Genomic DNA, 12,679 nt, shown 5'->3' on the forward strand with positions numbered 1-12,679 from the left:
CGTTTGTTTTCCTAGTGGTGCTTGTCTGCCTTCTTGTTGGCCATCAGCGTCTAGTGCTGAACCAGGCCTGTCTCCGGTCTCTGTCCCCACTGCTTCCCTGTCCATACCCCACCCTCGCCCAGCTGCTTTCTTTGGGTGTAGAAAACAAGAAATTCAAGGTTGTTCATAATATTTCCAAAGTCAGAGTTAAGCCTGACTCCTCTGCCATGTGAAAAGACACTATGTACGGATGTTTGTGTGTGTATGTATTTTCTTCAAATATAATTAACATGCAGTGTTATATTAGTTTCAGGTGCACAGTACAGCGATTCAACAATTCTGTGCATTACTCGGTGCTCATCATGACAAGTGTACCCTTAATCCCTTTCACCTGTTTCACCCATCCCCCCACCCCCCTCCCCTCTGGCAACCATCAGTTGTCTGCAGTTAAGAGTCTGGTTTTTTGTTTGTCTCTTTTTTTTCTTTGTTTGTCTCTTAAATTCAACAGATGAGTGAAATCATACGATATTTGTCTTTCTTTGACTTATTTCACTTCGCGTTATACCCTCTAGGCCCATCCATGTTGTTGCTTCCTTTGGCTACTCAGAAGCACATTTTGCTTGCATGGGCTTCTAGGGCCTGTGCAGAAAGCCGGGTTTGCGGAGGCCTCCCGGCAATACACGGGGTGAAAGGAACCCAGCACTCAGAATCACAGATGGGCTCCTGTTCGGGTCCACATCTTGGAGTCCTGGATGAAGCACAGACAGGGAGTGAGCACAGACCTCCCTCTCCACTGCCCAGACACACAAGCTCCCAAACTAACTCCGCTCCTGCACTTGGAACTCCCTGCCCATAAAACAGGGGTAACGATACTTAAACCAGTACCTGTTGGGGGGAGGGGGTGACAAAAGAGGTCTCAGCAGTAGCCACTGTCATTTGAAAGAAACAAGAGTTCTAACTTTTATCCATTTGATCCCTTAGGTGGGGTCAGAGCAGTATCCCGGGGATGTTTCAATGTCTGACGTCCATATGCGTATTTTACTCATTACAACAACAGGCACTTGCTACTTACTCTATGTGCATTTATCTCATTTAATTTCACAGAATCCCTGTGCTGCCAATAACATTATCTTCGCCTTATGGCTGAAGAATTGGAGGTTTAGGAAATACCTGCCAGTCCCCCTCTCCCCCCACCACCAGCTAGGAAGTAGAGCCAGCAATAAACCTCAGGTTCCAGTGAAAATTGTTACTGGAATGTCTACCCGCTGAGCTTGGCAGGTTCCCACCCTTGCTCCAGGGCGGTGCCCCGAGAGCTTTGGGGAATTCTGGAGACATTTGGCTGTTCCACTCCCTGGGGGCATGGGAGAGACTGCTCTCATTGAGGGGGGCAGGCTACTAAAAGCAGAACAGTACCACACCATGAAGAATTGTCCCCACTGCCATGCCAAGGATGCCCGGTGAGGATCACTGGGAGGACTACAGAAGAATGTTCTAGCCCTGGTCTCATTTGGTAATTGGGTCTTCGTTCTCATCACAACCATAGGTGACTGACTGGTCCCTGATGGCATGAGCACTCTGCTTTTGGAACAAATTCATTTAAAGAAAAGGAAAGAAAACAGCTAAACACTAAGAACCCACTGGAGTACGTATCTCCAGTGAGCTAAAATCAGCTTCTTTAACAATCTGATACGGTCTTGGGGCTGGGTTGAAGGCACATGCTTAAGTCAAGGTTCATAGGTGAGTCTTCAGGAAAGACCCCTGTCACAGTCCACGGCTGTTCAGCCCCAGGCAACTTCCGTGAGTGCCCAGTGACCCCTCAGTGCCCCTCAGATGCTGCCACTGCCCTACTCAGCCCCGCTGGGCCCCAGGCCCTCTGCCGGCACCTCACCTGGCCCCTCTGCAGCCTCCCCCTGTCCATCTCCAACTGAACCTTGTTCTGACCTTGGAGAGCCCCCACCTCATGTAGAGCCTGCCCACCTGTACCACAGGTCATAAACCAGGCCCTCCTGGGCAACCGGAGGGCCATCGCCCAGCTGTTTGTCAACCTGATGGAGGCCACGCTGCAGCAGGAGCTCAAGGCCCATCGCCGCTGGCAGGGCCTGGTGGACACCTGGAAGGCTCTCAAGAAGCAGGCCCTGGTGCAGAGTTTCAGGTCCGTGTCCGCCCACACTTCCCACAGCCTCCCCCCAGCCCACCTGGAAGGCCGGCCCAGCAAGCCGGTGGTCCTCACCCTCCTTTCTGTCCTCGCTCCAAAACACTCCTGTTCTTCTGGGGGTAAAAATATGTGCTCTTTTCCTTTTTAAAAGTTAAAGTAGATAAAAGTATAAAAAAGAAATTAAAAATCATTACTAATTTCTCACCACAGTGAGAAGCACAGCTGATATTTTGGTATATTTCTTCCCAGGCTTCTTTAGACCCATACTGTATATGTCACTTTCTGTCTTATTTTCTTCATAAATGTTATTGCATGAGCATTTTCTGAATTATCACAGTACAAATTGTTTGAAAACACCAGTCTGATTATCTGCCCAATTTCCATTCGACTGTTACTCAGAACCCTGTGTTACTGGGCCAAGACAAATGGTGGTCCCTCAGGTTTTGGTCCCCATGGGAGCAGGGGTGAAGAGAGGGCTCATCTCCCTGCTTCCTCTGCCAGGTGGCACTTCTGTTAATACCGACACAAGGATCCTGCAGCTTTTGGCCAACAAACAAGGCTTTCTTTTGCTTGTCAGGTCAAGATATTTGAGGATGCCAAAGAATATCTGTCTGTCTGTGCTGTGGGTCTGGGGATGGGAGGCCATCTGTACACCTGGATTTCCAGATGGAGAACACCAGAGTCTGACACCCCGGGTGAAAGAAAAGCATACTGAGACCTGGCTCCACCTGTACTTTCCCTGTGACCTTGATCAAGCACTTGAACATTTCGGAGCCTTTCTCTCCTTATGCAGACAGGCGTGATGATGCGCCAGTGACAGGGTTTCAGTGATGATCAGCAAGGTGCTCTATGGAAAGTGACTGGTCTGGGTCTGGGCCTGGAAGTTACAAATGTCAGTAATCATCCACAGTGATAGCAGGAGCTGGCATTTACTGGGCAGTTCCCATGAGTCAGGCATGGTGCTAGGGGCTTTGCTTGCAATATCTCACTGGGTCCTGCTGTGGAAGGTATTCTCATTAGCTCCGTTACAGAAGAGGAAACAGATTCAGAGGAAGGGACTGACTTGCCCAAGGTCACAGAGCTGGCAGGCCACAGTCGGGACCCACACCCGGATCTGTGCCCAGTGGTCACATGCTCTCAACTCCAGAGTCTCGCTGGTGGCCCCCTGGCTCTTCGATCCCCCCCTCTCATCATTGCCCCAGAGGCCTACAATGGGGAGGGAGGGGCTGAAGTGGTGTAAGGGTGCTTAGATTGTGAATGTTCTTACCATGGGCCTCATCCCCTCTTTCCCACCCCCCCACCCTGCTCCTCCTCTCCATGGTGCCAACGTGTCTGGACACCCAGTGAGTTCATGGCCAGTGAGAGGATCCGGGCTCCTCCAGACGTGAAGAAGGAGATAGAGAGCATGCTGAAGAACCAGAAAGCCCTGCAGCAAAAGCGGCTGGAGCATCTCTGCACCATCTGGTACACTGAGAGGGGTCCCTGGGGATGGGTGCCTTTGGGGGTTCATGGGGGAGGCAGTCACAGTCCTCAGCCTTGACCCTTCTCTTGGGGCATCCTCCAGGCCTGGCCATCTCCTTGTTCTCTGGTCCTGCGCTGGCTGGCTGGGCCTTTGTTCTGGGGCATTCCAGCCCCAGTGGTGACAAAGAACATGACACATTTGCTGGGAAAGAAGTTTAGTGTGACTGTGCCAAGAAACGTGGAAGGAGGCAATGGCAAAGGGGGTGGGGTGTTAGTGGGGGAGGAGGGGCCAGGTTAAGGGGTTGGATTTTTTTCTAAGATCTGGTGGGGAGCAGAGTGTCTCCAACAGCCCTGCGGTTTCGGGCGTGAGTCGGAGGGTCTGAGGCTGAAACCTGGAGGTTAGTGAGGAGGCTGTTGCCATCAGACAGGGAACCTGTTAGAGGCTGTGGATGTGTAGAGGCCCACTCAGTTCTGATCCTTAATAAGCTGTTTGGTGAGGGGCACAGTGAATGTTCTAGACCTTGGAAGCCCACTATGTGGGGGTCCTATAGCATCCACCCTCAGTAAAGGGATGGAGCCTGCGTGGTTCTGCAAGTGGAGACACTTCACATGCTGGGAAATGCTCCTCCTTTTCCTATGAAACTTGGGCCCTCCTACCCCTAACCCTGGTAACCCTGGGTTACCCTCTTGTCTCCCCACCACAGAACCTAAGTTCTCCTAAGTATCAGTGACAATTAGAACCTCACACAGTCTCCTCCAGGGCAGACACATTTTCGTGCAGGTGTAAAATTAACAAGGTGAATAAAAATATCAACATAAAGTAAATAGCTTTTCTTGTTTCCTGTAACTCTATACTAATTTAAATTTTTTTAAGTTTATTTGTTTATTAGAGAGAGAGAGAGAGACAGAGAGGACGAGCAGGGGAGGGGCAGAGGGAGAGAGAAAGAATCCCAAGCAGGCTGAGCACCATCATTGCAAAGACCGATGCAGGGCTCGAACTCACGAACCGTGAGATCATGACCTGAGCCTAAACCAAGTCGGACGCTTAACCTACTGAGCCACCAGGTGCCCCACTCTATATTTATTTCTGACTCTGAGTCCCTGAACTGGGCAAAACTCAGTTTTTCTTGGGGTCCTGTCCATGGAGGGGAACTGTGAAACCCCATCCAATGCAAGCCTGGTGATAGAGTCTGTTCCTCTATATTTGATCCACCCACATGCCTGAGGGCAACTGCTGCCCTTTCCAGACAGCTGGATGTGAGAATCTTGAGGAGGCTACCCTGAGCCCGAATGTCCTCATACCCAGGCAGTGTTTCCCTCCGGGGACCTGGGTCTTGGCAGCTGCCCCCACAGTCTTCCACCAGGAAGCAGGACCCAGGCTGCCACTGCCAGGCACCTGCCATCCTCTCTGTCCACCCCTGCCTCCAGCCCCCTTCTGTTGGGTGAGGAGAGAACCCTGGTCCTCAGCTCTCAGCTGCCAGCCCATCTCCCCCTGCAGGGCTCTCGGCCCACTCCAGCTCAGGCTTCCATCATCAGTGCTCTAGGCTCTCCCCAGAACTTAGTCTTTGAGAACAAAGTCCAGAAAGATTTCTAGGCTGCTGTCTTTTCTGCACCACCATATCTCTGACAGACTGTGAACATGGCGCTGGCTGGCTACCTGCCTGAATGGAAGGGAGAGACAGGGCCAAAGACACAGAGAAAAATGTATTCCCTGGTGCTTCTGGACACCACTGGGAAACACTATAAAATGGCAGCATCTGCAGGCAGAGCATGGAGCTGGGGTGTGACTCAACCTGACCTGAGGAAGTTGGAGGCTACTCTATGAAATCAGAGGCAAGGGTGTGCAGATACGCGACCCAGCAGCTCCTTCACAGGGAGTATAGAAAGGGGTGAAGACACGACACAATTTGTGTCTGGAGGTGTATACTACAAACACAGGCTGGAACGTACAACTTAAAGTTGCAAAGCCTTGATCATCTTTCCACACCGTTAAACACCACCCAAAATTTAGTGGCTTAAAACAACCAGAATTTCTTGTTTCTCGCTGTTCTGCGGGCTGTTTCCCACAGGGTGTTCCTCCTGGTCTGCGCTGGCTTGGCTGGGCCTGGATGGTCTAGAGTGGCCTCACTCCTGCATCTGGAGCCTAGGCTGGGGCAGCTGAGGTTCTTTCCACTTGCTCTCTCAGTCTCCAGGAGGCTAATCCCAGCTGGGAGGCCTGGTGGTGGTGGCAGAGTCTGCCTGTAACAGGAGAGGGCAAGGCAAATACCCAAGCCTTTCCAACTCTGCCTCCACTTGTTTGCTAATGTCTCATTGGCCAAAGCAAATCACGGGGCCAAGCCCAGCCCCAGGGGTGGAGAAATAGACTGATGGGAGGAGCTAATGATATTGTCCATCTTTCAATCTGCCACACTATTTCTTTTTCTTTGAGAGAGCGAAGGCAAGCAAGCCAGAGGGGAGGGGCAGGCAGGGGGTTTTGGGGGGTAGGGCAGAGAGGAAGAGAGAGAGAATCTCAAACAGGCTCTGCACCATCAGTGCAGAGCCCCAGTGCAGGGCTAGATCTCACCCTTCCTGAGATCATGACCTGAGCAGAAATCAAGAGTTGGAAGCTTAACTGAGTGAGCCTCCCAGGTGTCCCTACCACAGTATTTTTAAAAATATATTTATTTATTCTGGGGAGAGCACAAGTGGGGGAGGGGCAGAGAGAGGGGGACAGAGGATCCCAAGCAGCCTCTGCTCTGGCAGACAGGTTGACAGCACAGAGCCTGATGTGGGGCTCAGACTCATAAACCCTGAGATCATGACCTGAGCTGAAGTTGGCCGCTCAACTGACTGAGCCACCCAGGAGCCCCCCTGCAACACTATTTTTAATGACTTCAGAAGAGAATTCACTGTACTTTACTTAGATCCCTATTGTTGGATATGAAATTTATTTATGATTTTTTTGAGTGCTTATAAACAGTACTGTTAAGCAACTCTCTTAATGCATAAAGTTTGTATGCATTTCATATCGTTATCTCGGATTCTATTCCTAGACGTAGACTTCCTTTCTTTGTCAAGTGATGTGAATTGTTTGGTTTTTTTCCCATTAGGAAAATTCAATTTGATTTTCTAAATAACAGACTTGTTGATATTAAAAAAGACCTTTTATGAGTGATATTTTTTGGCATCAGGAATCCCCAGCACATCATTTGTTTCTTCAGTATTTATATAGATACTACTCTGGGGCTACATTCCTTGAAGATGCTACCAATTCTGGTAAGTGAACATTTTACCTAAGCATGGCTTACTTGTCATATCTTCCTTCCCCAGTGACCTTCTGCCCCCCAATTACAGCAAAGCTCAGCTGACTGAATGGCATTCTTCTCTCAACTCCCTAAATAAGCACCTCGGTGAGTGAAGTTTGTGGGATTCCACTCGGGTCTCTTCAGAACTCTGTTCAAGTAGTAGCCAATCATTTCTGTGAGAGTCTATCATGAATTCAGGGGTGAGGGCAAGTCCCCCTGGAGGAAGGAGGGAATGTGGGTGGAAGAGTGAACTCTGGGAGTTCATGTAGGATCTCTGAAACCTTGCTTGGTGGAGTCCTCTTCCTCCCTCCCACAGCTTCCTGGTCACTGCACAGCTGGCAGCCACACCAGCCACACACTCTGACCCCTGAACCTTGACCCCAGCAAGGAGTCAGAGCAATGGCTCCAATGACCTCCTGTGAGGACAGCTTGGGGGTCAGATCCTAAGCATGTGAGATGCCAAACATGTGTTCTTGCAGTCAGAGAGATGTGGGTTTTACCCCCAGCTCTGTGTTGTCCCAGCTCTGTGACCCTGGGGGAGTCATGGTGTCTCTTGGCTTAAACTGCTCCTGTATAATATAGGGATCTCAAGAGGAATAATAAAGGTACCTACCTTGTGGAGTTGATATGAGAATTACAGCCTACAGTCCAGTTGTAGTTCAATGCCTGGCTTACATGGAGAGTGTTCAATAATAAATGGTAATATTTAAAAATGTTCTGTATCAAAGGCCCTCAAACTCCTAGCCATGGGTCCCTGCTTGTCTACAAATAAGTTTCACTGGAGCACAGCTGATCTCCTTTGCTTATATATTGTGTCTGGCCACTTCTGCTCTACAATAACAGAAACAAGTAGTTGCAACACAAACGTTATGGCTGGCAAAGCCGGCAATATCTACTATCTACCTCTTTATAGAAAAAGTTTGTCAAGCCTTGATTTAGAAGATATATGATATTTCCGTCTCCTTTGGGGCTGACAGCAACTGGTAAGGTCAGTGGTGTCGTTGTCCCCCTGTGATAGAGAAGGACTCAGAGAGGTGAAGGATCACGCCCACAGTCACACAGCTGATGAAGTGTCACACCTGCACTTGACCTGGGTACTTTGGTTAATAGTACCCACCATTGCTCCCAGGGCTCTCAGGTTTAGAATTGCAAAGGTAGGGGCGCCTGGGTGGCTCAGTCGGTTGAGCGTCCGACTTTGGCTCAGGTCATGATCTCACAGTCTGTGGGTTTTAGCCCCACATCAGGCTCTGTGCTGACAGCTCAGAGCCTGGAGCCTGCTTTGGATTCTGTGTCTCCCTTTCTCTCTGCCCCTCCCCTGCTCACGCTCTGTCTCTCTCTGTCTCAAAAATAAATAAAAACATAAAAAAAAAAAAAAGAATTGCAAAGATATACTTACAATGCCGAGGGTAAATGTCCCAAGACCCTAGATGATAGCAATGGCTGCCATTTATCAGGCACCTCCTACAGATGGACATGGTGCTGGGCCCTGATAACCAACAGGGTGGATCACCCCTTGGGTGTTTCCAGTCCAGAGCAGAATCAGACCACGCAGGCTGTTACAGCAGAGCAGACAGGTGACCAGCGTATTTCTGGGGTCACAGCTTGGTTAAGGGTCATATGAGATCTTGCCAAGGAAGTGATCATCCGGTCAAGAACTGCAAGGCAAGTTAGAGTCAGCCAAGCCCAGGGCTGGGGAGAGCTTTCCAGGAAGGAAGAATAGCACACATGAGAAGGCTCAGGGGCAAGACAGAGCTGGGGCTTTGGGGGAAAGGAGAACATGGCAGGTGAGGCGGGAACATGCCAAGGGGCCAGACTGTGCTGGCCACGTGACCTTGTGGGGGAGGCTGGGCTTCGTCCTGAGGGAGTGGGAACCCAGGGCAGAGTTCTGAGCTGGAGACGATGAGGTCAGAGCGGGAAGAGGTCAGCGCGGTACAGAAGTGTGGAAGCACAGATCAGGGTGAGGATGTGCTGGCCTAGGAAGCTGCCCTGGGGATGGAGGAACCAGCTTCAGAGCCTCTCCTCACAGTTCCACCGCATGTCTGCCCTCCCTGGGGTCCTAAATCTATCCCCAGCTTCCCTCTGCCCCATCCTCTTCCTCAGCCCTTGTCAAAGACTAGCCACCGCAGCATCTTTGTGCTGTCTTTCAGTTTCTAGAACTGCCAGGAACGTTAAACATCAGCTGCTTATCTTCTATACCAAGAGTTGTGCTGAGTTGATTGTAAAGTGGGAAGCAGTAGAAGCGTAGGAGAGAAAATCAATCAGTCAGCATCTGAGTGTTCTGCTAGTCCGTTCACTTAAGGAATTAACCACAGACACGATCTGTAAACTCTGATTAGTTTACACCCTTGTTTTATGATTTGGTACAGCCATCTGAAAAAGGTTTTATTAGCCTTGAAATGGAGTCAAGAATGAGGGTTAGAATGGATTCAAAGCAGATAAAGACAACTCATTTGAGGTCCTTATCTTGGGCTGTCTGGGACTTTGTAAGGAAGGAGATTCCGGCCTCTGGGCCAATGATCTCACCTCAGTTATCTTCGCTAAAGGGAGACACTGCCTCCCTTGCAAAGGGGAAACTCTAATCTCCCCTCTTCCCTCTGGAAGAGCAGCTGACATGTTTTGTTTCTGCCCATGGAGATGCCTACCACATGGGCTGTGTGATGCAGATCCGCCTGCAGTACGAGAAGACCTGGCAGGAGTGCCTGGCCCGCGTGCAGGAGTGCAAGGTGGGTGCCCTTCCTGGCCCGCCCCTGCCCCTCTCCAGCCTGGATCCCCTGCTTTTCCTCCTCGCGTGCCCCAGGCCCTCAATGGCCTCTGGGCATCCCCCTTCCCAGACCCCCCACCCCCAGTTATTCCCACCCATCGCTCAAGGTATAGCCCTGCATGACCTCCTGCAGGAAGACTTCCCTGACCCCACGGATGAAGTTGTACACTCTCTGATCATGTCAGACTTCAACCTTGACCATCTGTACCACTTACAGCACTTGACATTATTTATTCAGTGGAGGTCGTATGGGGGGGAGGTTATTTCCAGGGCTTCACTTTTTATAAGTAGTGCCACCACTGCTGTCACACCCAGCCCTTCGGTCCACCCCGCCTGCCTCTGTTACCGAGTGAGATGGTGAGTTCACTCACAAACCGCTTCGATTACAATGCCTGGTTTTCTGGGGTGCAGGGAGATGTTTTGTCGATATGCCCCCTCCCTGCATCCTGGCTCCAACAAGTTCCTGCTACTTCACCCCTCATGAGTCTGTAGAGCTTTTGTTCTGCCACCAAGACTCGGAAGTGAGCAGAATTCACAGGGGGCAGAGTGCTTTACAGTGCCGTGTGGGGCCGGTGCTGCATCCCTGTGGGCTGACACTCGCGTTGAATCCTACAAGCTCCTGCAGGGTGGGTGTCCCCGGCCCTATCTGGCGATGAGAAGACCAAGTTTGCAAAGGGCCCAAGGGCTGCCCATTTGCTCTGTGGCCTTCGGGGCAGCCACATGCCTCTCAGTCAGCTTTATCAGGGCGCCAAACCTCAGAAGTAAAGCCTGGAGGGAGAGAAGGGAGGGAAACCATTGCCCTAGGAGAACCTTCCCAGGACCATGACCCTGACAGCCTCCTCCCATCCCCCTGCTGCCTGGGACCTCCCAGGAGCCCAGTGGCCCTTAGTCCTGGGTGCTGACCCTTGTGCCCATCCTCCCTTCCTTTGTCGGGCACAGCAGGGGATAAGCTGAAGTCAGCACACACCCCAGGAGCGTATTAGACTTGACAGAGGAAGGGCACTTGGTTACTCCTATTCAGCAGCATCGGAAGTATACAACTATGGACAAGTTTTCATTTTGGGGGAGATTGGTTTATAGTAGATTTTGTGCAAAAAACAAGGCTTTATTAATATGAAGAGCCTGCTTGCCAGTTGACATAATTCAGTTTTAGGAAATAGGAGCCGGGTCTGACGTGCAGCAACACTGAGGCCTGATTATACCTGTAGAGTCTATGGTAGGTCGGTTCTGAGTTCAGATCCCGGCCCCACCCCTTGCCAGAGGTGTGGCCTCCAGCAAGTTCCTTCACTTCTCTGAGCCTCGGTTTCCTCATCTGTGAAACGGGGCTAATTGGAACACCTTCAGGGGACTCTGTGAGACAACAGGGACAGCACACAGCACCTGGCCTCGGTGGGCGGACCATAAAGATGGACCATCTCCCCCGCTGTGAGGGTCTCCCCTGAGGGTGGGTGAGAGGCAGCCCTCGGGGAGCAGGGCCAGGCACCGAGATCAAGCCCCCACTGGTCCTAAGCCAGGCTCGGCCTTGCTCCCCTCCAGAAGCAGCTGCTGGACTGGAAAGCCTTCACTGAGGAGGAGGCAGAGAGCCTGGTGAGCCCATACTTCTTCCAGATGGTGGGAGTGCTCCAGAGCAAGGTGGAAGAGGAGCTGGAGCTCTTGGATGTGCGTAGCTGGGGACCTGCACGGCTGGGGAGCAGGGAGGGGGTGTTACCCGGAGTGTCAGGCTGTGAGAAGACCAGGAGTCCAGGGACCTTCAACTTTCCTGTCACTAGTGAGTCCATCCCCCTTTTCACAGCCAGCCCCTTTGGTGCTCCAGGCTCATCCTCGACACCCCAGCTGCCCTCTGACATACGTGCTGCACAGGACTCAGGTAGCGAGTGCTCCTTGGAGCCCCTGCTGAGTCTGGGCACTGAAGGGCCAGGAGCAGTAATAAGCCCCCCCCCCCCCAAGAGGCTTAGAGTCTGGAGCTGGGTGAGCAAGCGTTTTCTGCAAGGGCCACATAGTAAATATTTCAGTTCTCTGTGAGCCAGTCAGGTCTCTGTAACAAATTCTCGCTCTGCTGCTGTCACCCAAAAGCAGCCAGGGGCCGTGCGGAAACGAATGGGTGTGGCTGTGTTTCAGTAAAGTTTTATTTATTTGTGGACATTGAAATTTGCATTTCATATAATTTTCACATTAGTAAATATCTTCTTTTGATTTTTTTTTTTTTTTTTTTTGCAGCTAAAAAAATGTAAAATCTATGCATAGCTCTCAGGGCCAAACAAAAATAGACCAAAGGCCAAATTCAGTTCACAGGCTAAGTTTGCTGACCCCTGGCCCCAATGAATGCATAAAATACATTTATAAAATGGGGAGAGGTGAGGATTTAACAGCAAAGTGTGGTGGTTGGCTCAGATGCTGAGAGTCAAGAAACTCCAAAGAAGTAAAGATTCCCAGGCTGAGATGGGTGTGGCCCACCCAAGGGCCCAAGCTGGTGTCTAGGATGGCTTCTTCTTTCTTCTAGGTCTGAAATTTCTCCTTGTTCCCATGGGGGACTTCGGTGGGCATGGGACAGGTCTAGAGATGGGACTTCGGGGTCAGCCAAACTGAAGGCTTGGCTTTGGGCAGACCAGAAGCTGTCCCAGAGGAGGGAGGGCCGTGAGCCAATGTGGGATCCAGGAAGATGACCCTGAAGGATGGTGCCCAGGCAGTGACAGCCAGCCCTTGGCGATGTGGGACCTCCACTGGCTGGTGAGGGAGCCCCATGAGGGAGGGCCTTCTCCCCACCCTGGGCCCCTTCTCTGGGTTCTGCCCCTGCAGAAATCCTTCGAGGACCTGGCCAAGCAGACAGAATGTCAGAGCTCGGATCTCCTCAACTACTTCCAAGAGGCCGTGAGGCTGTGGGAGGCACATCAGAGCACGCTGTCCGAGCAGGAGCTGGAGCTGGAGAAGAGGATGGAACAGCAGCGGCAGAAGCACATCCTGGAGGAACAGGTGTGGCTCCTGGCACCCAGGGGAGCCCCTGCAGGGAATGAGGAAAGGGCCACACCCAGGTTGTCAATG

At 51.4% G+C, this 12,679-nt stretch overlaps 1 protein-coding gene across 1 annotated transcript in view; it reads left to right on the forward strand.

The window, feature by feature from the left end:
• Positions 1-12,679, forward strand: part of CCDC180 (coiled-coil domain containing 180) — a 60,139-nt gene that overhangs the window by 7,701 nt on the left and 39,759 nt on the right. The window contains exons 8-13 of the mRNA XM_060609263.3: positions 1,968-2,131; positions 3,479-3,598; positions 6,905-6,984; positions 9,514-9,602; positions 11,177-11,299; positions 12,437-12,610. Of these exons, the coding sequence (XP_060465246.2) occupies positions 1,968-2,131; positions 3,479-3,598; positions 6,905-6,984; positions 9,514-9,602; positions 11,177-11,299; positions 12,437-12,610 (750 nt within the window). The remainder of the gene's footprint in view (positions 1-1,967; positions 2,132-3,478; positions 3,599-6,904; positions 6,985-9,513; positions 9,603-11,176; positions 11,300-12,436; positions 12,611-12,679) is intronic.

The sequence above is a fragment of the Panthera onca genome, chromosome D4 (assembly GCF_046562875.1).
Source record: "Panthera onca isolate mPanOnc1 chromosome D4, mPanOnc1 haplotype 2, whole genome shotgun sequence".
Taxonomy (NCBI): domain Eukaryota; kingdom Metazoa; phylum Chordata; class Mammalia; order Carnivora; family Felidae; genus Panthera; species Panthera onca.